The sequence below is a fragment of the Syngnathus acus genome, chromosome 19 (assembly GCF_901709675.1).
Source record: "Syngnathus acus chromosome 19, fSynAcu1.2, whole genome shotgun sequence".
Classification (NCBI taxonomy): Eukaryota; Metazoa; Chordata; class Actinopteri; order Syngnathiformes; family Syngnathidae; genus Syngnathus; species Syngnathus acus.
In genome coordinates this window covers 6238537-6261824 of record NC_051103.1, presented here as the reverse complement: position 1 = coordinate 6261824, position 23288 = coordinate 6238537, and the positions used below count along the sequence as shown (strand labels likewise).

At 49.3% G+C, this 23288-nt stretch overlaps 1 protein-coding gene and 2 long non-coding RNA genes across 8 annotated transcripts; 1 reads left to right on the top strand and 2 right to left on the bottom strand.

The window, feature by feature from the left end:
• Nucleotides 1-1377: 1377 nt before the first annotated feature.
• On the bottom strand, nucleotides 1378-22941 carry si:ch73-103b11.2 (protein outspread). Of its 6 annotated transcripts, XR_005101146.1 has the most exons (27): nucleotides 22296-22941; nucleotides 20782-20859; nucleotides 19489-19554; nucleotides 15327-15478; nucleotides 14996-15080; nucleotides 14708-14752; nucleotides 14120-14339; nucleotides 13535-14060; nucleotides 12873-13002; nucleotides 12683-12802; nucleotides 11832-11888; nucleotides 11688-11756; nucleotides 11532-11621; nucleotides 10892-11001; nucleotides 10723-10761; nucleotides 9339-10011; nucleotides 9157-9273; nucleotides 5031-8513; nucleotides 4624-4771; nucleotides 4372-4477; nucleotides 4084-4243; nucleotides 3906-4013; nucleotides 3758-3844; nucleotides 3491-3653; nucleotides 3319-3404; nucleotides 3131-3215; nucleotides 1378-2459 (listed from the first exon to the last, which is right to left on the bottom strand). XR_005101146.1 is itself a non-coding variant. In XM_037278463.1 (26 exons), exons 1-26 carry the CDS (start codon nucleotides 22413-22415, stop codon nucleotides 2388-2390), a joined length of 7110 nt encoding a protein of 2369 aa, XP_037134358.1. In that variant the 5' UTR covers nucleotides 22416-22941; the 3' UTR covers nucleotides 1378-2387. The 6 variants fall into 6 exon arrangements, 5 of the variants coding, with proteins under 5 accessions (XP_037134358.1, XP_037134363.1, XP_037134359.1 ...); XM_037278463.1 differs by lacking the exon at nucleotides 3131-3215; XM_037278468.1 differs by lacking the exon at nucleotides 3131-3215 and having other exon boundaries at nucleotides 13880-14060.
• On the bottom strand, nucleotides 2660-3124 carry LOC119138489. Its single transcript, XR_005101151.1, has 2 exons — nucleotides 2847-3124; nucleotides 2660-2816 (listed from the first exon to the last, which is right to left on the bottom strand). It is a non-coding gene; the product is annotated as an uncharacterized LOC119138489 (long non-coding RNA).
• On the top strand, nucleotides 22091-22459 carry LOC119138488. The gene is made up of 2 exons (XR_005101150.1): nucleotides 22091-22181; nucleotides 22270-22459. It is a non-coding gene; the product is annotated as an uncharacterized LOC119138488 (long non-coding RNA).
• Nucleotides 22942-23288: the final 347 nt, after the last annotated feature.

The window sequence follows — 23288 nt, the reverse complement described above, 5'->3', positions numbered from 1 at the left end:
CCACCAAAATGGCAGAATGGTTTATAACTTTACCCGGTGTTCGGGAGACTATGGTTCGAGCCCCACACGAAGCGGACTTTGAGCTAAAGTTTGCATAGTGTGAGACTCGAACTCGGTTCTCCCGAACATAAGGCAAAAGCGTTAACCATTACACCAGTTGGTGTTCTGCACTGGTTCGGTGATTTGCTAATTTTATCTATTTCGTGAGACATGTACTATGAATACATAAAAAAACTTGGAAAGCTTCAACGCCAAAATGGCTGAATGGTTTATGACTTGGGTCGGTGTCGAGCAGCCTCGGGTTCGAGACTTACACTTTGCAGCTTTTGCAAATTAAATAGAGTGACATAAGATTCGAACCCGCCTCTCCCAAACTCAAGGGAAAAGCTATAACCATTCGGCCATTCGAGATCTTACTTACGGTGGTCAAGTGGTCGCGGGGGCAGCAGCTTTAGGAGGGACTCTCAGACTTCCCTCGCCCCACTTCATCGAGCTCATCCTGGAGGATACCAAGGCGTTCCCAGGCCAGCCGAGAGATACAATAAAAAGCGTCGTAAGAAACGGCAATAAACGACAGACGTTTGTTCGTTTGCTCGCTTACCTGAGAAAATGCCAAAGAAATCCTGCTACAAACAAGAAAAAGACTCGTCAGAAACGTGTGTGCTGGCAACACACCCACATTCCCTTGAGCACACCCGTCTCCAGGTCACCTGAAGATATGACGTCACATCCGTCAATTCAAATCTTCTTCGCCTGCTCGTCCAACGGCGCTTTGCACACTAGCGCCACCAGGTGACCTGTCATGGTGACTACTGCTGACTAGACTATAAAAATGGGACCCATTGCCTCCCTGCTTGGCACTCAGCATTAAGGGTTGGAATTGGGGGGTTAGATCACCAAATGATTCCCGGGCGCGGCACCGCTGCTGCTCACTGCTCCCTTCGGGGATGGGTTAAATGCAGAGACAAATTTCACCACACCCAGAAGTGTGTGTGTGTGTGAGACAATCATTGGGTCTTTACCTTTTTTTTTATTTTTTTTTTATTATACACGTTTGTACTGTTTAGGATTAGGTTTTTGTTTATTATAAGGACAGTATTAGGTTTGGAAGCAGATATAACACATGGTAAAATGCATGGTTGTTTTACTTTTAAAATAGAAACACTAAAATTGTTGTACAGCTTCAGTTCCTTATTTGTTGTCTGGAACGAATAAGGAAAAGTCTGCTAACAGATTGATTTTCAATTTGTATTTCCACAATGCTCGGATGTCAATCAACAATTCCTTCAATCGTGATGAGGGCCAAATGCTGTTACATTTCTTTCCTCTCCTTTGAAGACCTTTTGGAAGAGAGTGACAGATCACAGGAGAAAAATATTGGAATTTTCCAAACATTTATTTCATATATATACATATATATATATGTATATATATATATATATCTCAAAAGCATTTCAATACTATACAGTGTGTCTCAATAGCTGCACGTTTCTGTTTATTTAAATATGTATTGGGATTCATTATGAGTGGTTTGTGTTTTTCCACTGGGTTGAGGCACAATTAGAATGCAAATGAGAGGTCAGGGGTCGGGCCAAGTGCTTCTGGGAATTGCACCTCACAGTAACAGTGAAACAGTAGGACTTGCAAAGCAGAGCTTATGTAACGAGAGTTACGCACTTAAGTGTCAAAATAGGAAGTTGAGGCCGCGTGCTCAATATAATCATGCCAAACATGTATTGTCACACAAACTGAAATACAGACGACTTCCAGATTGAAGCGTCAGCCAATCGCCATGTTCAACCTTTCCCTACCCCATCACACAGACAATTTATTGGATATAAAAACAAAAATACAAAACCTTATATAAGCATCACAAAAATTCCACAAACTCAAATAGATATTACAGCAGATGCCTCAGTCAACAGAACAAACCACACGCTTACATACTGAATCTCAAGTAGTTAAGTACACCAAACACATTAAAATCATTCCGATATAGAAATTGTAACAATAAGAATAAATTACAGCAGACAAATTATTAATGTCAGGAAATATATACTGTATATATTATTTCAGAGTGTAATTTATTTTGGCATATGGGAAGGGGGGTTAAAAATGCTGCCATGTATCCCTCACAGCTTATTTTGCACTTCCCCAACTTAAATGACCATTTTTCTTTTCTTTTTTTACTATGAGACTTGTTTGTTCAGTCCAGTAAGACTGTTAGTTGAACATGCAAAATTTTGCCTTCTAGGAAATCAGAGGCTTTTTGTCTTGAAAGCAGACCTTTCACTCTCACCTGTCCTAAATTGAGCTCATGGCAAAAAAAAAGGATATTATAAAAACAAGTGCCGGTGAAGAGAGGAGAAGCTTCGGGGTTGTGGTATTCAGATGTTTTTGGAATCTTTTGCCTCAAACAGCTTCATGCGCTCTTGCACGCTCAGTCCCTCTTTCAGGCTCTGCCAAAGACAACACAGGACCATGACAATTTGGGAGGACACAACAGCGAGCGAGCGAGCGAGCGAGCGAGCGGCGGAAAGACGATGGCAAAAAGGATGCGCACGGAGGACGGGAAATGGGGCGGGCATCCACAGCATAGTATTTTACAAACATTCATTCGTAGTTTGACAAATAATTAAAAAAAGTGAACAGTTTGTGCATGATTTGTCAATGGTTACTGTATTGGTTCTTCTGATGTGCATGGTTTGGCCACCAGGGGGCAGTAGATAAGAGAAATCAGGAAAAAGGCCAGAGTGCAATGTTATGCATTGCTTTTTTTTTTGTTTTAAAATACCATGTAGCTTTTCAACCTTTACCTTGGTACCATGTAGCTTTTCAACCTTTACCTTGGTTTGGAATGAATTGAACCCGAAAGTCAAGGCGCTTCTGGGTGATATCTTTTAAGATTGTGGCCTGAACATCCTTGAGGTCGTGATAAAAAGTCTTCAGCTCGCTAATATTGTGAAATGTGGTCAAATGACAGCATGCAAATTAGCCTCACGCTTTTCATAGTTCTGCAATTAGTTGTCCGGGAGGTGAGTGCATCATATAAGCAGAAAGGAGGTGAGGTCAATGTCATGCAAAGGATGCTTTTGTTCCACAACGTGCTTATTTGGAGATATATACATACGGTGTCTCACGGGCGGGTTTTGGGGGAGGGCTTAAGACCCGCATGAGGAGTGTCAGCTATCCCACGACACCTGTCCAGTGACAGACTGGCGGACAAAACACACGCATGACAAGCCACGCACCATTTGACAAGCGAATGGATTTCACCGCACAGCCAAAAAAAGAAATAAAAAATAAGGTGACACTTGCCTTTGACCTGACACCCCTGGATGGCTTGGAGGTTGTCGTTTGTTCTTTTTTCGTGAAGTCAGGGTTACTTTTGGATTTCATGATGTCTGCAAAGACAACCAGCACGACATGACACTTTTGGTTGAATGGTCGCAGTCAAAGATTGTTCTCGTCGCACTTAGCGATGAGTCACCGTATCCTGAAGTAACGGTCCCGTCCACGCTCCTCTCGCCTAACGCTTCGGTGGCAATGAGCAGCTTCTCCTTCAGTTTTCCGATATCGCAGTCGGCCTTTGCTTTGACAATGCTCAGCTCCGTATAGATGTCTTTATATTTGTCCGTGGTGTACTTCTTATCCTGTTGGCAGAACGCATGAATGACATCATCTCGTGTAATTTACTCTGCCAAAAATAAAGAAATAAACAAATCAAAACTCCACCAAACCATGACCATGTACTGACCCGGAGCGCCGACTGCAGCTCATCCTTCAAAGAGTGGATTTCCTGTTTCAGATACTGAATCTCGGACTCCTTGATCCGAAGCAGCACCTTCGGGACGACCGACAAAGTTAACGACGTTTTAAATGCCAAGCGCGAGGCTTCAACACACCTCCAGTTCGTAGACGTCTTTGCCTTGCGTGGTGGGCGACAGCGCCGTCTCGCCGCTGAAAGACGAGCGCATCCGCGTGATCTCGGCGCTCAGACGATTATTCAATTCCTGCCGGACCGGCACGGAGTTAAGGGAGCGGCGACCTTGAGCGGGCAAGCACGCACGGACACGTTCCAACCTGGTTGTGAGCGTTGAGCTCCTGGTTCTCTCGCTGGCACTGCCTGAGGGCCTGCCGCTCGGCCTCCAGGGCCTGAGCCAAGTGGGCGTTCTCCAGACATTTCTGAGAATACTGCTCGGACAAAACCTCCAGCTCCCTCTGGATGGACTGCAGCTCCTCCCTGGACAGTCATGTACAACTCGAGTTCATATCAATTTGCAAAAAAAAAAAAAATTCAAAGATGACTATGCTATTAGGCTAGCTATGTTGTTTGATTTTACTTCCACTTCCGCAACTAAAAAATCATACTCGTATTGTAATCGAAGTTCATCAATATCAGAGTTGAGGCCGCTGAGCTGGGAGCGCTGGTTCTTCTCCAGTTCCTCCTTGTGTGCATTCTTCATAGCTTCGATAGCTAGCGAGGGGGGGGGGGGGGAAGGAGACATTGCGCACAATTACACTTGGAGGATAAAAGTCAGTTAGCTGAATGCAAACCTACAATGAGAAAGGCCATTCACACGCTAAGGAAATTAGCATCGCGCTTGGCCGGCGGGGATGTACCAGCAATGGTAGCAGCCGTCTCCTCAGCCAGGAGCCTCTCTCGTTCCTCCATCAGTTTGGCGATCTCTCTCTGATGCTGCCTTTGGAGGTCTTCAACCACCTTGTGGTGGGTTTCCTCCATCGCTGTAAAGCCACGCTCGCACGTGGCCTGACAAAAAAAGGCAAGCAAGTTTAGTCACCCCCCCAAAAAAAAAAAGATTGCTAAAGTTGATCTAATTGCGTGCACATTTATCGTCTCCATGCGGTCATGCAAGCAAAACACCTCAAGCTGAGCTATGCGAGTTGAAGAGGGTTAAAATTAGGTTGAAGCAAGTCAGCGCAGGCGGAAATGGATCTACTACGCCGTTCAGAATCATCGCTAAATTCTACTTACGAGATTGCTAGAGTAAAAGTGGAACGACAAAAACCTTCAGACTTTCAAGGTCTCGCTGGTATTTCGCCCTCAGGCTGGCCACATCTCCTTCCAGGTGCTTGCTCTCCAGTTCGTCCCTCATGGTGTTCATCTGAGTCTCCAGTTCCTGGATCCTGTCCCTCAGAAGAACCACGGTCTGCCCCTCGGACTTGGCCGCCCCGCCTTCTTCCTCCTCTTCCATCGGAGACCGCACGGTGACAATCTGGTCTTCGTAGATCCGCCGAAGCCCGGCGATTCTCTGCTCAAAGTCGGCCTGGATCGTTTTGACGTGACTCTGGTGCCGCTCCTTCATGGCGTCCATGTCGGCCAGCAGGTCCTTCAGCTGTTGCCGGCTGTCCGCTGCCGCCTCCGAGAGAGCCAGCTCCGTCGCGGTGTGGTCTTTCTCAGCTCGGCGTAGCTCTTCCCGGTGCTTCTGCTCCAGCTCTTCCACTTGGATCTGAAAATGTTCCCCCAGTTGGGCCAGCTGCTCTTGCTGTTTTGACAGTTGTGTTGAACGCTGGCCCACTTCCTCCTTGAGGGTGGCGTTCTCCTTCTGGAGCTGCTCCAGGGCCTGCTCTAAGTGGTGGCGCTCCCGCTGGAGAGATGTTTGGTATTTCTCTTGAATGGCCCTGACGCTGCGGGCGTGCTGCCGCACCAGAGCGTCCATGCTCTGCTGCGTCCGCTCGCAGCGGGCCACGTTTCGTCGGTGAGCCCATCGCAACCTGCACGCCACGTAGGCCACCTGAGCCTGGATGAGAGCTTCGCGCATGCAAAGTGACGTGCTCGTGAAAAGGTGGGATGTCCCGGGCCCGAAAAGCGCAGAGAGCATTTTGGCCAGCTCGGGGTGCTTCCCGGTGTTTTGTATTTCTTGAGCGTACTCGTGGAGCTTTTCCGCTTGTTGTCGAAGCTCGGCGGCCAAGCCGCGATGGGCGCTTTGAAGAGACTCGGCCGAGTCGACGCCGTCCAGATGGCGCTCGACGATTCTTTCGGCCAGGTCGCGGGCTTCCTGCGATTGGATCTGCTCGGCGTACGGCGCCAGTTCGGGCGGGCAGATGTCGGCTAACTTTTGTTTGCCCGAGCCAAAGTTGCTCTTGACTTCTTTGATCACGCTTTTTAAATCGGACCTCTTGGACGCATCGATGATGGCTTTCAAGGCCGTTTCCCTTTCACGGAGTTTGCGGTGGGCTTCGGCCAGCTGCCCTTGAAGTAGCCGGACTTTCTCTTCGTAGCCGAGCTTCAGGTTTTGAATGGAGTAGGACACTTCTGCTTTGATGACGCTATTAAAGACGGCTGTGGCGTTAACGTCCGGCTCAGCCGTAACGTCTTGCGATGTGGCGCCGTCCCGGGGTGTCGCCTCCCTCTCCGGCTCTTTCCGCAATTCGGCCTCTAACGTCAACTTTCTGCTCAGGACGTCGGCGTAAACGATTGCTAAACAATCGGCGCTTTGAATGTCCTCCGCGTCTTCCCAAACGGCGCTCAGCGTTTGGAGAAGGTCCGACTCAGACGTCTGTAGAAGCGAGGCCATTTTATTCAGAACGAGCGCTTCGAAAGACAGTGTTTTGGCAAAGAGGTGGATTGCTTCTTGATCCAAAGCTTCCTCGGTCTGCATTTGAGGGCCGGACGGCGACAGTTCCTCCAAGGTCTTCTGGCCGTGGCGGATATACGCCGATGCGCTGAAAAGTTCTTTCTCCACTTGTGACAAGGAGTGAAGCTGTGACTCAGAGTTATCGTGAGAGCCCGACAAAAAGGCCTTGACTTTCTGCCGACTGGTTTCCACGCAAAGGAGGGCCTTGGCGTAAGGATCCGTTATCTGAGGCCCGCCGCTGTCGTCGCAACCTAAAGGCTCCTTTTGGACCGTCTTCTGATCTTCGGCGTGTGTGGAACGACGCTCCTGGAGATTTCGAGTGAGATTTTTGAGCTTTTCCTCCGTGGCGAGCAGTTTAGTTTCCAGGGCACGTACGATGGAGATAAACTTCTCGGAGTCACTGGGATGCGGGAAGGCGGTATCGGGGGAGCAAAGTGCTGGAGTGGAATCAAAGTCTGTCTGGTTAACATCATCGTTACGGCAATCGTCCGGGCAGTTATATTTTTGGCACTGAATGTTGGAAAAACGGATTCTCGGTTTCTTGGCTCGGGACTCCTCGTCTGCGTCCTCTGTTTTGGACGGCGGGCTCTCCTCATCCGGAATCAAACTTCCTCGCGGGCTCTGTTCTTGGACGTGTTTCTTCCTCAGTTGGAGATCGGCGTAGCCGAGCTGCAGCGCGTCGAGGTGCCGCTCCAGTTCGGCGATGCGATTCTCCGCCAGCGCCAGCTTGGCTTTTATATTTTGCTCAGCGCCGCCGGGCTCGACCGGTTGCGTCATTCGACAGAGAAGATCCTCCTTAGCTTGGAGCTTCTGTTCCGTTTCTTCCAAGCTGTTGCCCAGCGCGGTCATTTTAACCAGAGCCTCTTTCAAGTCCTCCTCTTTGCGCTTCATCAGCCGTTCGTACGTTTCCTTAGTCTGACGGATCTCCTCCTCTTTTTCCCGGAGGAATTGGCTGATCCTCTGAAACTCCCGGGTGGCCCTCTCGTACGAGTTTTCCAGAGAGCAATAATCCGCCTCTTCGCCTCGGAGGCGCTCGCGGAGTTTGTTGACCTCCCGGTCCGCCTCGGCAATCTGGTTGAGGAGCTCCTGACAACGGCGCGTGAGCAGAGCTCTCTCTTCTTCCAGTCGACGGACGCTCTCTCTCAGGGCCTCCGACGTATTGCTCTTTTGGGTGAGCTCTTCCTGCAACTTGAGCAATTCCTCATTGCGCTCGATTGCCGCCGAGCCCCGCCGGCCCCTTAACAGGGCCTCCACCTGCTGTTGGGCCTCCCCTAGTCTGACCTCCATTTCCTTCTGCGTGCTCTCCGCTTCAGCTAACCTCCTGCACAGATTCTGTCTTTCCCTCTCGTGGCATTCTTGAAGGCCAAGCTGCTCCTTTCTCAGGCGCTCGTCCTTCAACGCCTGCCCTTCTTCTGTGGCGGCCAGTCGTGCGGTCACCTCTTGCAGTTTATCCTGTAACCTCTGGATTTCTCTCACGTGGTCTCGCTGTAGGGCCTGCTGGTGCTCCAGCTGCCGGAGGGCCTGGTTCCTCTCTAAAAGGCTGGCCTCCACCTCACGGAGTCTGCTTTCGCTGTCTTTGAGCTGGGCTCGCAAGGTGGCTTCGCTGCGTCCGTATTCCTCTTCTTGCTCCTTGGATCGCTCTTGCTCCAGCTTGAGCTCATTGCGCATACGAGCCACGGCTTGTTCGCTGGCTGAGATTTCAGCCAAGGCGGACGCCAGCTTGGACTGCAGGGCTTGAATATCCGCCTCGTGGCGGTCGGCGGCGCTCTGGGCTTGGGTGTAGCTCCGTTTGAGTGTTTTGATCTGCTGGTGAGCGAGGTCTTGCTTGCGCTTTTGGGACTCTAACTCGCCCTGCAAGTCTTGGTTTAGCTTGTGCAAGTGTTGCCATGGCGAGAAGGTGGGGGGCGTGGCACTCTTTAAAGAGATCGATCAAACAAGCTCGATTAGTTGCGTCGCCTCGCGTTCCCTGTTTTGATACGGAGAACCACATCTCGAGTTTCTTGACGCCAATTTTTTTTTTTCCTCTCCCTCCATTGCTGTGCTTTTTCAGGGGTGACGTGACAAAAAAACAATTGAGAAATGTGGGGGGCGGGTCGATGAATGTAGTGAACCAAAACTGTAAACAAATGTGACACTCTTTTCTGATGTGATGGGGAAAACAAAACCAAACTGTTTAGCATGCATGGTCAATACGCAATTAATTCCAAAAGAGCCATCAGGTCAAAAATTCACAAAATCCATGCAAAATAGACCCATCCATCCACGGTTAATTTCATTTCTTAGGAGAAAAAAAAAAAAAACAGGCCAAGAAACGACACATACACACAAAGCACAGATGAAACAAAGGAAAAAGCACAGCGCAAGGCCCTCTCGTCAAATTCCAGTGAGTTACGTTCCCAGGAGATGTGAAACTCCGTAACAAAGCATGGATAAACCACATGCTAAAGATCACAATCATGCATTTCAGATTCAGATTAGAACCCGCACCCGGTTAGTTCGATTCCATCCAGGTTACATTGATGCAATACCGTTGATATTTTCGGCCATTTTTCCTTACCTGCAGGACGTAGCCATCTCGAGCACTTTGCTCTCTTCCCAGCGCGTCTTCCAGCTGCTCCTTTAACAAATTGTTCTGTCTCTGAAGTTGGTCCAGCTCTTTTTGCTTCTGCCCCAACTGAAAAGCAAAACGGAGTCAAATTCAAAAACAGACTTTGAGGATTTCTTTTTTTAAAGTCCGACCTCTTTGTCTAGCAGTGCAGCCAGCTCGTGCGCGGGCAGTCTGTCAGCGTCGGAATTGTGTGTCGTGGTGCTGATGGGCACTTGCTTCTCCTCTCTTAGCGGTGTGGTCTCCACCTGGTGCCACCGCTGCTCGATCTCCTCCTTCACGCCCGACCCATCTTCGTTGCGGTCCACCTCCATCCGCCCTTGCTCTTGTCGATCAGGTAAGGACGGTTGCGCGGGAGAGACGGTATTCAAGGTGGAAGTGACCAGAACGGGATTCGGTAAGTGGCTCGCGTTGTTATCTTCTGTCGTGGAGGCGGGGCAGGCGTCCGATACACGGCGGGTTTGCAGGGCCGAGGTAGGGACTGGGGAGGGGGAAACGGAGCAGCGGGATGCGGTGGTGGAAAGTGACGAGCCGTGGTCGACGGTGTCCGCTCGCTCGTTGGCCGGCTTGTCTTTCTTTTCGGTTTTGAACTCGGACCAGTCAAATGTCTTGGAGCGGCCTTCCCGTCTGCGCTCGCGAACTCTGCTTTTCCGCGCTTCCGAGGGAGGCGCGGAGGCCCCGTTGTCCGTGGGTTGCCTGGGGCCGTCGGTATCGGGGGGCCCGCCGGGACAGGGGCTCGGCTCGGGCTTGACCTGTTGACACGGCTCCAGCAGCACCTGCGTTTGTATTTTCTCCTCGGAGACGGATCTGAATGGGGAGGAAAAACAAAAACAAAAACACACATCAGGCCTTTCCCACGTATTTACAAATCTTTGGGAACATTCAGTGGAGCCACATTGAACTGCGTGCTTAAAAAAAAAACAGACACACAGTTAGACACATGAAAATCCAAGCGCACGACGCACCGGTCTGAAAGCAGCTTTAGTGTTTATACACAGAAGCTAAAATAAGCCCGATGGCAGACGCCTTCTCTTAATGCCATTTATACACCGGCTCAGCGTGAAGAATGTATTTGCGGTAAACTGGATGGATTGCCGTGTTTGGAATTGACAGGCAGGGCGGTTTTTAAAAAGTGACACAATGGAGCCAGATGATTCCGTCAGGACGGGTCGCTCCCTGGTGAGAAGGCGCTAACTGCAGAAATGCCAAAAATACCACACCTCCAGCCTACGAGACACACTAGTAGGTTGAGATTGTCTTTACGACCGTCAGAGAATGTATATCGACATGTCACCCGAGCTAATACCGGCATGCCTGACATGACGACGCACATCTTCATTCCGACAAGTCGGTCGCTGCCGATCGAGCGGGGGTTATCCGAGGATGTCGAGCGAGCCGGCTGACAAGGAGACACGACTCAACGTCACATGACATCGGGCAGGACAATGACATCACTTTTTAGAGGAAGAAGGCAAGTTGGGAGGGGTTAGGTGACATTCAACGCACAAGCTTTCCAACCTGGGCTTCAGAACCGATAGTTTCAGTGAGATGTTTTTCCTGGAAGCAGGTTGTAAACACCGGTTTGGGAGGAGGAAGAGGAGGAAACAGAGGGTGGGGGGGAGGGAGTAAGTTCAAGTAGGTGAGAAAAGCGGCGCTGGCATCCGTGTTGCATCTCTCCGGGTATTACCGAGTGACGTCGGGGGCGACGGTGGGTCGAGCGTTCTTCATAATGGCCTGGATCCAGTTGCGGCGGATTCCGGAGGTCATGGCTGAGAGGGTGCACGCGCCTTCTGCACACTGACAACACAATGGGCAAGGGTTAGAAAGGTGTGACTGCATTTACAGGAGCCTCTCTGTCGTGAGAGCAAATTGCGGATATAAATACTGGAGTTATTAATTTCTTGACATCAACTCCGCCAAAGACACGACGATCCCCTCGGCGACTCTATTTCTGACATCCGCCAAAAAATAGCCACGGAAGATCATTCGAGTAAATGTAAACAAAAGATAACCACTTTAAAGCTATTGCTCTCGTGAAATCTACTTTTCTTGACATTGTTTCAAATGTTTACAAAGCCATTATGCAAGCGAGGCCGGTAACCGATGCGTCAGATTTAGACGCTGATGTCACGGTGACATGACAAGTCAAGTGACAGACAAAGAATCACTTCAAAAAGCAAAACCCGATACCTTAAGTTGCACCGCATGGCGTCTGAACGCCGTTTATAGACTGGCAACGGGCAGCCCGGCTAAACGAGCCGACGACGCGTCCTTTTCAATCCCGACTGGTGATAAATGACGCAACACGATGGATGACACGCACTAACCAGGATTTGGAAGCCATAATTCCTCTGGACGGGGAACTCCTTGACGTCGTAACATGTGGAAAGATCAATCTCGCCGTCCACTTCGGAAGCCTGGGAAGAGCGGAGCAGGTTGTCAACACGTGGAACAAGAATTGTCTCTTGGACACACTTCTTCACCTCTTCAGCTATGGAGTCCTTGTAGTAGCGCAGACTCTGATCTGTGAGGACAAACCAGTGTTTCTTCCACTGAGGAGGGGAGGGGGGGGGTGAGTTATAGACTCGGGCAGCGTACAATGTAGCAGATGCCATAAAGAGGATTACCATTCCATCTTCATAGAGCTTGGTCATCCATCCTTTTTTGAAGTTCAGCAGATCGGGCTGTAGTGAGGACAAAGGAGGAGTTCAATTAGCATTGGCCATGAGTTGTTTGTGCGACACCGGCAAATTGACTTAAGATGAACCGCTTTGTGATTTTCAGCTCACCACCTCCGCCGAGTCAGCGCAAGTGCCAAAAGGTGACGAGAGCGAGGTCAAACGCAAACGTCCGAACGGGGCCCGCGCGCACTCTACCTTGTTTTTGTTTAGCTTCATCAGGCGCGGCGGAGTCACCGTCTGGCAGAGAGTCATCGCGACGCCTATCTGCCTTCACTTCATGTGTTGACAATCCACTCTGCTGTCGCTCTACCCCGAGAGGAGGGGGGGGACACGACTCTCAGCACGCTCGACTGTAACTGTCACCGTCGGCTATTTATAAAACGGCAGTAGCGGCGGTGGCGCTGTCAGTGTGTGGGAGCGAGCGGGTGGGCGGGGTCGTTGGCAGCTGCGGCTAAATTGCAGGGAGCCACCGTGGCGATTACCGCAAGTCTCTGAGCAGGTCTGGGGTCAGCGGCTCACGTTGTGAGGGAGGACACCTTTGCGCCCTTAAGCAGCTTGCCGGCCAGCGCTTTAATCCCGCGTGGAGGAACTAAGGATACTTTTACACGTATTCATAGTGTGGAAGGAGTAAACACTTCCAATCACCCTTGGCACATTCCCGGGTATTCAACTAAATATGGCATGTACGATTTATTTTTTTAAGCTCATCTGACACTCTGGACTCCATTTTTCTCTGTTTGGCTGGCTGGCGCAAGTCCTGTACAATTTTCTTTATTTACACGATTGGAGGAACTCACAGTCATGGAGGACTCGGTGACTCTGCGGTCAAGCGATTTGGCTCTTCTTAAGTTTGCAAAAGTGGAGACGGACACGTCCGGGACCGAGCGCTCATTCCCGGCTTCCGATGACGACGTGTCCTACGACAACACCAGAGAACGAGCTCTCAGTAATGGAAGTAAGTCAAGCGGACTTCAGAGCTCCACGTACAGGTTTGAAGGCCAGATAACGTCTCTCGCTGCGGCCTTGTCGCGGCACGCGGGTGACGTCTGATGACGGTTCGCTGGAGCCGCTCGTGTCCATCCGCTCCTCCTTGAATCGGCCGATGACTTGCGAACGTCTGTGAACGACAGAAGATCACCTTGCTGTTCAATAAATAAAACTTAAAGTTCTCCCCGAGAGATGCACTTGACAATACGTCAGAGAGTAAATTGTGAAATGATACGCGGCAGTTCAATTAAAAGAGATTTGGAAGATGGCCGCTTTGCAGGAGAAGCAGCGATGACAAATATCGGTTAAGGTGGCGTCAGAAAAAGAGAGGAAACCAATGTACTGTACCAGCAAACGTGAGTAACGTGAGCGTGTGTGCGTGTAAACGATAGCGTGTGTGCGTTTGTGTGTGTGCGCTCCCAGGCGGAGAAGAGATGAAATGAGAGAAAGCAGGAACCGACGGTGACCGCCAGGGAACAGCTTTGGGATAGAGTCGGAGGGGTTGCTGTTCAGAAGCCCCTGGAAAAGATCAAAACGACAAAAGGAGCTAGCAAAAAGTGGAAAGGAGCCACAGCAAAGAAAGTAACGCATGCACCCCCGAAATAGAATCTACGTCTTGGTCAAGAAGATGCCATGCAAGACTGGGATCCATTTCCTCTCACCTGCGCTCCTCCCCAAACAGCCGGGCCACCTCTTCTCGTCCGGGACTCCGCGTGCGCGCTCTTAGCTCTTGTTGCTTCTTTTCCGCACGGAAGGCTTCGCGGTAGGTCATCCTGCGCGCTCGCGGCACGTCCGAAAGCGCCGCGTACTGCCTGCCTGCGCGACCCCCTCTGCTATTGGCGCAAGCGTCGCTCCCTCCGCCGCGGACCTCCCAGGCGGCGGTGGCGCCGCTGGGTTCCGAGTCCAGGGAGCTCTGGGAGGAACTGACGGTGGAGTAGCTAGGGGACGCGAGGGCTCCTGGGGAGGGGGGACAGGGGGGAATTTGGCCTTCGGGTTCAGAGTTGTACCTGTGACCGGATGCTCCTAAGGAACAGGAGGAGGTGGACGAGGACAGGGGGAGTTGCTGGGGTGGCTGCGCTGGTTGGGAATTCTGTGCGGATTTTGGAGAAGGCTCCGACTTGTTTTTTTCCAGGGAAAAGTAACCGCTCTCCACTCGTACTTTGCGTCCAGTGCTCATCATTCCGCCATCTGTAATTCATATAAGTTGTTGATTTTTTCTTTTTTACTAAGCAAATGATTGTCCTAACCATCTTGAGTCGTGACGGTGGAGTCGGGCTGGCTCTGGCCCAGCTGGCTAAGACAGGAGGCGCTGCGGCTACAGGGGATGGTGGCCCGACTCCAGCGGTTCTCCTCCTGCCACAAAGTGGCCCGGCTCATCGGGACGCGCTCGGCGCTGGCGATGCCGCCGGGCAGGCACGAGATGCTGCCTCCGCCGCTAGTCACCGTCACCTTGGCCGGACCCGGTTCCTGGACGGGGGTTTGGGATGGAAGGAGGGGGAGGGAGGAGGAGAGGTCAAATTGAGACTAGGGGAAAAATGAGAATAGAAGCGCAAAATTCATTTCATCTTAGTACACAAAAAGAAGAAATATTTGGTGACTTGATTGATGAAAGAAATAAAAATAAAAGCACTCAACTGAAATTTGTTATGTTGATCCTATATTTGCCTTTAGGAAAATTGTGTATTGATTTTTTTTTTTTTTTTTTCCAACACCTGATTGTGTCAGCCCCCAATGTTGTCAATCACCGCCAACATGCAATTCCAATCAAGCCTTTCCATGTTAGAAGAAAAATGTTAAATAGACAATCTGCTTCTGCATTTTTGGAGCTGACTCACTGGATGTCCATTCATGTCCTTGGTGGAAAACCATTGCCCCCTCTGCTGATCACACAAAGCTTTTTTTTATTTCATATACTTTCAAAGTTACCATTACACTACAAAGTTTTTTGCATCATTTTTAGAAAGAGGCAGACTTTATGGAGTGTCAGCCACTCTGAGTTATGTAACGTCCGTCAACTCGGCCTCATTTATGCCAGCGTCATTAGGGGGACCAAACAATGGACCTCAGAGGAAACTTTGTGAGCACACACAACATTGCGGGTGAAGTGGCAAGCAATGCGTTACCTGCTGAGTGGGCGGATCCACCTTGCGCTTCTTCTTCTGATTCTGCTTGTTTGTTCTGGGGTACACGGTCAGAGCTTCCTGCCATCTGTAGAGTGAGAGAACATTTCGTAAACAAACGTGATATTTCATTCGGCCCAAAAATGCATTTTAGGGCTCGGCACACTTGATTGATTACCAACAATGTGCGTTTGAGTCACCAAGGACAAGTACTCCAAAGAAGCCAGCAGAGGGCAGAGTCGCTCTGATAGCGAAACCAATCGCGTTCTCGTCTTTTAAACTCGGCCCGTAACTCCGAGCTCACCTGACCCAGTTCTTTCAGAAGCCCGCTTACCCGTTAATGATTTCTTTACACTCGGCTCGAATGAAGTGCTCCTTGTCAGGGGTTAGGATGCACAAGGAGTTCTTCTGACCCGTCCTGGACTCTCCGTCGATGACATCGGAGCACTGGTTCATATTGATGGTGCCCTGGGGAAGAGTGCTGGGCTGGAAGACACAACAGAAGGACATGCAGGAAGTGCGACAGAAGGGCGGCGGCGTGATTTTCTCGCATAATCCGCCCAGACGTCAACACGGTGCCAGAATTTGCACAGCAGACATCAACAGTCGGCGCTTCGACTCCAAATGTGATTTAAGAAGACAATAAAGGAGGCATTGTGACATTTTGGTTTTCTTGTCCACTTTTGAAATATGTTCTATAGTCATTGAAAGGAGTCAAGTGAGTCATGCGGAGCGGAACGAGCATTCTTTGAACAACGTTTGCGTTCCGCCGTCACATACGGGAAACATTACAGCACGCGACCGCTGCGGTGTCTTGGTGTCTATAAGTACCAGCCACAAATGATAAATTACAGCCCTCTGTGCGTCGGGACGAGATTAAAAGGCATCGCACTCGACTTGGCCGCTGAGCCAATAAATCACATTCAGGAAAACCTATTTGTGCAGCATTAACCGTGCCATGACTCTTACCAGAGCAATTAAATCGGGCGCATGGCCTCTGATGTGGATGGAGAAGTCAATACTTGATGGTAATCCCACCCCGAGGGCGGTCGACTAGCTGCGTGTCCCCGTGACTTTAACCGCTGACCTCTTTTGCATTCTAAACCGGCTCCAAATGCTGATGTGGTGACACTTAATCATTCGCGACATCACCAAATCATGACTCGGTGTGCCACAGTGGTAGCCACTCGCCCGTGGATTAAAACCAATGAAGGGCCCTCCATTGGGTGAGAGGTCGGCACGACAGCTGTGCTTGACAGCGAGACGGACAAACAGACTCTGGGACAGCTGGGCGAGGGCCTGGTGGGCCTGCTTCAGATGGCAAAAAGGGGAGACTGGCGTCAGCTTGACCTGAGAGCCCTGTCACTCTCAGACTTGGCCCGGAGGAGCCAGGAAGGAAAAGTGGCGGGGCGGATTAGGGATCTCCAACCGGTCGGTGGGCAATAAATGCTTTTAGTGGGCTGCCCATCGGTCTGCGTAAACAAAATTGAGAGGACGCCCCTGCTTGCGCAAGTCTTGTCCTGGACTTGGGAGTCAAAACAGAAATTTGTGATTCTGGGAACAGTTCCACAAGTTCTTAAGCGGTAAAATTTTAAATGACATGGCAATCAGAGGAAAGAGGAAAAGCAGCACGAGACTCCGCTCACACGTGTGGACCCTCCCAGCAATGGCCACACACTATTTGGGTCCGCTGTTGCCCCCAGAGCGGGCCCCCCTTGAACCCACACCGCTGTCACCTATCTCAGACCCCGTCCCCTCTCTCCGGGCCATGTCCGAGCACAATGGGGCCTTTGTGGGGCGGCGCAAGTTCACACAATGTGGGATTGTCAGCTACAGTGGAACTGTACGAGCGCTCTTTCTCAAATCAGAACTTCGGCGATGGATATTGCTCAGCTCCAAAAACCTGTAAGAAGTTTGTAAACATCTGTCTGGTGTTAGGTGTCACTCGTCTGCCGGGATTGACAAATTCAAACGCCTTGACGTGCAACAACAGGAACCCTCAAACAGGTTCCCAAGCCGGCGCCCACGGTCGCTCGCTCGCTCGCCTTTTGTGCGGAGGAACGACGATGAGCTGGCACTGAATCACCCTGACTCACAAATATGGCAAGCGGTCGGGTCTCCGACATCCTGCTCATTACCGATAACAGAAAACTTTCCCTAGCAACTCGGGACAATAGAGGTAAACACGAGTGTAAGCCGCGGGGAGGAAATGGCCTCGGGAATCACCTCCAAAGTCCATCCACATCCAAACTCGACCAGCTGCGAACGCGCTTCACACATTTGCCAGCAGGTATTTGGGAGAGCGTGGGCAGCCGCAGCGTTTGGTCCTCGCTGCAAATAGCGAGAGCAGCGTGGGCGGTTTCGCGCGGCCTGTTCGGAGGCCGGCATCGTCATGGATGCGGAGGAGGAAGAGGAGGGAAGTGTCAGAGGATGAAGAGAAGGTTCACCGTCACTATTTCCAAATTGGTTGTTGTATTAAGAAAGATGATGCCAAACACACACACGCACTTTTTAACGTGCAAGCGTTACGTAATGTCTCCGAACGATCATGGACTTGTGAGAAATAATTTCAGATGGTGACAGATATGCTGGGAAAAGAGAGCGAAACAGGTGCTCCGCTCAACTTTTGTCATGTGGCCCGTTGCTCACACTCGCCCCGTCTTACCAGAATTAGCCCGAGTGGGTGTGCTCTTTCCCAGACTGATAACATTTCTTTGACGAATACAACAATCGTGTCTTTCTTAGATGTCGACACGCCTTCCTTCAGCCCGCTACAAACGGGTGCTTCTCTGTCCGGACTGTAGAGCAGAGGTCTGACATCTTTGAATTCCAGTAAACACAGGAAATGAATTGAAAAGAACTAAAAAAAAGAAAAACAACATGAGCACATCATGTTCTTGTGGAGAATAATGAGGGGATGCGGTCGACACACTTAACAGTCCGTTTTGATTTAAGTCACTTTTGTATTAGGGCTCGAAAAATAACATTTTTTATAGCCGACCACCCATGTAAAGTAATCGATGACATCACTGATATTTTTTTTTTTCCCCAGTGGCCATTATTTTTACAACAATTCCAAATGAAACTTGTACAATGTTTGAGCGCAAGCTAACAGCAGTACCGCCTCCCACAAGCTATTTTTGACGAGCTGGACAAAAGTGCATTAAGCCGCCACTTACTAATGGTTAGATGAGCAATGTCGAGCGGTTATTTGAACGTGGGTGTTGGTCATTATCACTCATCCACGTGCCGGTGGAGAGTTCTTAACGCCCATCTGACAAGTCCTGAGCACCACGTGACGCAGCAATGCGCGCGTCTGCTTTTCGTGTACCTGGACGGACGGGCTCGAACGGTTTAAGACTTCAACTATGGTAACGACGCTGAAGTTTCCGCGGGCAGCACATGTTCTTGACGCAGTCAAGCGCCCTTGACCACACACAAGAACACCTGCAAGTCAGCAAAAAAAAAAAGAACAAAAAGCCACTTCTCCATTTTTTATATAATATATTATATATTTGAGCTCGGCCGACGCACTTGTTCTGATCGAGCTCACCCGAGTGACTTGCTCACTTTTGCAAAGAGGAGAAGAAGAGAAGCTAACTCTGTCCATTGTTCTACAGTACATGTCTTGGGCATTTGTTGCAGCAATAAATGACAGATCATGTTGCCCTTGGCAACAAAGTCCCCCCTCTGAAATAACTGTGCCGGTTGCCCCGGGAAACCGGCTTTTAGAGTTGAGTACAGGAGACTTGAATAGTCCTCGGTTATTCGCTGAAAGCGAATCGATGTTCTTGCCATAGACGTACGTGCTGGAACAACAAAATGACATTTTCCAAGTATATCGAGCGACCCTCCGACATTCAGTAAGGAGATTAACAGAGGATGATTGACATCCGGCCAACAATGCACAGAGGACACACGGGCCAGCTTTTTCTTCACGCTCTTGTGCCAGAACATGCCACAAAAGCTGAAATAAAGGATGTGCTGATGCTTGACCAGAATACGAGCGCCGCTTCTGGTTCAATCGCATGACACGCTGCAGCCAGAACAGGTGACTTACAAAAACACCGGCGAGTTGATACAATACAGAACTGTAAAAACCATCTCATCCACTTTTCGTTTGGGAAGCCAACGCTATCACGAGGGCCTTGCACAATATTTGAACAGGCCACAAAGCAAACAGAGAGCATGACGCCGCATCAACACCGTGTGTGGTGGAACTTCATTCCTCCAGACACGGCCACGCTACTTTGGACCATGAGTTTCAAAGGAGAGATCTCGGGAGGGGGGCGGTCACTTCAATCCTGGTGTCTAATACAGTGAGCGTTTTCATTACCGGCAGGTATAAAGAAAGAATCGGCCGAGGAGAAACCGATACGTTTGATGAGACAAAATTACAAAAGAAGATTTGAGGGAGAAGATAAGCAATGTTATAGTGAAAAGTACTTAAGGTGGAAAATTCTACAAAAAGTGGAGATAAAAATGTTCTTACTCACCATTTCGTCCAGAGCGTAGCGGAGTAAGCCGTGCTCGTAAAGGATGAAAAACCTCCTTTGCCATTTCTGCATTCAAAGACAAAGATGTGCATTATAAACAATGACAGGTAGACAACGTTGGAAAACTTAGAATGCGCTGGAGGTTTCAAATTTTATGAACCGAAGTCAAGGAATTTGGAGAAAATCAGTCCCGTGCTCCCAGACTAGAAAAGCTTCTGAGCGTTTTGGAACCGGCGGCGTACAACTGGCACACAACTGTTCAAAGTGTCAAATTTTTTTATTTTATATTTGTCACTCCCCGCCCTTCGAGCCACATTTGGCTCCCAACGACGTGGTTTTCTCACACGGTGGAGGAATGAGAGGCGCAGAAAAGGAGAAAAAGAAAATGTTGCTGAACATTTTCTGCACGTCAGGAATTGTGGGAGTGATCACTAGCAGGCGGTATGGATTCGAACCCCCCGACTTTAACTGCAGGGCACGTGCTAACCGCTACGCTACCATGCCGCCCTGCAATCACATTCCAAGTTTTAAAGGAGGGGGGGGGGGGGGGGGGGGGGGGAATAGATCAATGCACTCTAGTGCACACACATGCAAAATGCAAATATACAAGCCAACCTTTGGTAAACATTTACCATGTGATGTTGGAAAGTGTATTCTATTTTAGCATGGAACACATCAGTTTTGAAGATTGATTTTTTTTTTTTTTGATTTCCCCACAATTTTTTTTTAGCGCAGTCAATCGGACGAGGTCGACCAAATCAGTGTCGTCAATGTAAACAGCAGGCTATTGACAAACGTAGGGGTGAACGACCCCCCTTGAAAAACAAAACATGTGGAATCCATCAGAGCGGCTGTGAGAACTGGGACTTTTCCATCACCTCCCCCACATTCTCCCAGCTCCGCTTTTGGGATGCATCGCCACGGTTTTATCTGGGGGTTGATAAAGAAGGAGGCTCGACGGAGGCAGGCTCGCGTTTCACCGTGCCAAAGGGGAGCAGGGTTCGCGGAATCATGTCAATATCGGGATCGTTATTGCTTGTGAACCATTTGTCGCTCTGGGGGGAAAAAAAAACCCAAACGCTCCCACAGGAAGCTAAAGTCAAGTTTTTCCCAAAGAGTGTAAGTAAAGATAGCAAAATGAAAACAGCCATTGGCAAAGTGAAAATAAATATCTTTTGACGAGACGTGAAAGTCGACGTGAATTAAAAAATAAATTGGCCGTTTAATTTCTTGAAATATAAATCATGACGCCAGCTTCTTTAATCCATTTCATAATGAATTGAAGCCACTTACCCGAGATCTGTGTAAGGGATTGTCAAAATTGGTTCCCTCTGGCGCGAGCAGCAACCATCCACCATAAATCGGCTTCGCCTGTTGATAAGAAGATGCGATTATAAACATCAACTGTTTGAGAGGGGAAAAGGGAAAGTTATAAATTTGCAATTTCAACTCGACAAAGGTGGGCTAGCCTGGCCTGGCATGCTTTCTTAAATAGTTGTGCCACATACTTGAACTCCTGCCACTTGAGTAGTCAGCAGTTATTTCGAGTCAAACAAGCCCGGCCTAACCACAGCTGGCTGGCTTGATGTGTGCATGGTGAGAAATGTCGCGAGGAATTTTGCCAGACGTTGCCGCTCAGATGATAAGATGTAAAATAATAAATCGAATGAATAATCTACAAAACAGTGGGCTAGAAATTAAGCTCTGACATTTACGGCCGGCCGGCTCCTCCGTCGGGGGGGTTTTGATTACAGTCATAACTTCATCCCACGCAAAGCCACATCTAATCCACCTTAAAATCCGCTTTTGTTTTGATTGCAAAAGGTACGGCGGGACAGAGCTCAGCTACGGTCGCTCTGTAAACAAAATAAAAGAACCGCAATTTTCCAATCTGAACTTTGCGGCCAGGCTATCTGATAACGGGCCCGCCTGTAGGAAGGAATTGCGCTGATAGCCTGTAAAAATATGCCCGAAACCCAAAAGGAGCTGTCGTCTTTCCTCACGTGACCTAACAGCAGGCCCCGTTTGAAAAATACACTCTGATCATTTCAGGTCAAGCTTTCCCCTTCATTGCTTTGGTGGTTAAACGGCGCGTGTCGCCACAGCCCCCGACCTCCTCGTTCAACCAATTAGAACGTGGCCTAATGTCAGTTCCAATTGTTTCTTATGGCAAAAAAAAAAAAGATTTCTAAAATGTTATCCGGCTGGGCTCGAGACATGAACCCAATGACACCGGCGTGCCTCCAAGCGCACCGCTGTCGGAAAACTTTACAACTAAGACACGACTGGCTGGGTTGGAGGTTGACAGCCGGTGTTCCGCAGGGAAAGACGAGCTATTTTCCATCATATTTGAAGGAAAGTGCGCTGTTACGTTTCCAGAGACATCACTCTCTGACCAGCTGGGAAATACTGTTGGAATATGACCATTTGTAATTAATCAACCAAATGGAACATACAGTAATGCGATTTGCGGGGAGCATAGCCACATAAGAGTTTGGACAGTGTGACAAATAGATGATGAAGCTGGTGATTGTTTGAGTCGAAAGCTTTGGGAGTTCTGCGTGAAATTAAGGTCAATAAGCATCCCTGGGTTGATGACTAATTGAATTCAGAGAAAGAAACCTTTGCACTTCTAGCCTATGTTGACACATGAAGCAAAAACACACCTAAGCGCAAGGCCATTCATTCTCATGGTGAGTCTTGTTTACTCTTAAGTTGAATCAAAACTTTAGGCTCTCTAATTCTACTTGGGGTAAAGAGTACTTTGACTTTTTTGCACAGAAACACTGCAGGGACCAAATACTCACCTGGTTGAGGTCTTCGTCGTTGAGCAGGTGAGATTCTCGAGGCTTAAAACAATTTTGACATTTGCTCTTATTAAAAATGTTGGCTTGGAATTTCCTACAGGGGTTCTCTTTGACTGACATGGTGGGTCGAGGATAGGACGGGATGTGTGTTCTCTTTCAAAATTGAAAAAACAAATTACTTTTGGGGGGGGAAACAAATGATACGAAATGGCTCTTTAGGTCACGTCTATGCTGGTCATCGTGCTCCAGGGGGGCTAACGTTCACCCGTTAGAACTTCTCGCTGTCTCTGGAGCCGACCAAGAAGTTCTGGATGATGTCGACTAATGGAGACAGGAGTGCGCAATGTTTGGGTCGAACATGCGTTGCTCAACCAAGCGTCGACGAGTGGTGGACGACACTGCGGTGGTCCTGGCGGGTCCCGTCAGCAGCCTCCATCGCGGGGGGAACGACGCCAACTTACCGAAGGGAGTCCAATCCGCCTCCTCCACCTCCGGACTGCTATTTAACGAGCGTTCATACGCGATTGGGTTCCAGTCCGGACATAATTCACGTTGAAAAACACGCCATGGACGCTGCTCAATTCGTGCAGCTGAGTTGAATGTTTTCGTCTAAATGCTGCTAGTGGCCGGACATCAACTGTCTGCAAAGAAGGGCGGGGCTAAGTTGGTGATTGACTGCAACATTGGCCAATCAGGCGCCTGCCCGTGCGGACGCTCTGTAAATTAACCAATTGGACGCCGATGAAGACCCACCTTTCCTCTGTTAGGTGGGCTTTAAAGTTTTGGTCACCAACCACAGGGCCGCGGACCGGAACCGTTCCGTGGGACATTCGGTACTGGACAGAGGTAGCAAAAGTACTCCTAAGGATACAGATGAATAAAGACAAAGGTGTTATTTAAAATAAAATTAAAATAAAAAAGTGGTCATCTGTACAAGCAGTGATCAACTCAAATAACAAAATACAGACTCTGAAATGAAGATACAAATCAAAT

Bases quoted from the DNA above. Each gene is read 5' to 3' on its own strand.
- si:ch73-103b11.2 (XM_037278463.1), bottom strand. From the start codon at position 22,415: ATGTCAGTCAAAGAGAACCCCTGTAGGAAATTCCAAGCCAACATTTTT. The intron at 10,762-10,891 runs GTAATACCCGGA...ACCTGCTTCCAG, and splicing joins GTCGCCCCCGACGTCACTCG to GAAAAACATCTCACTGAAAC. The intron at 3,405-3,490 runs GTGACTCATCGC...TTGTCTTTGCAG, and splicing joins GACCGTTACTTCAGGATACG to ACATCATGAAATCCAAAAGT.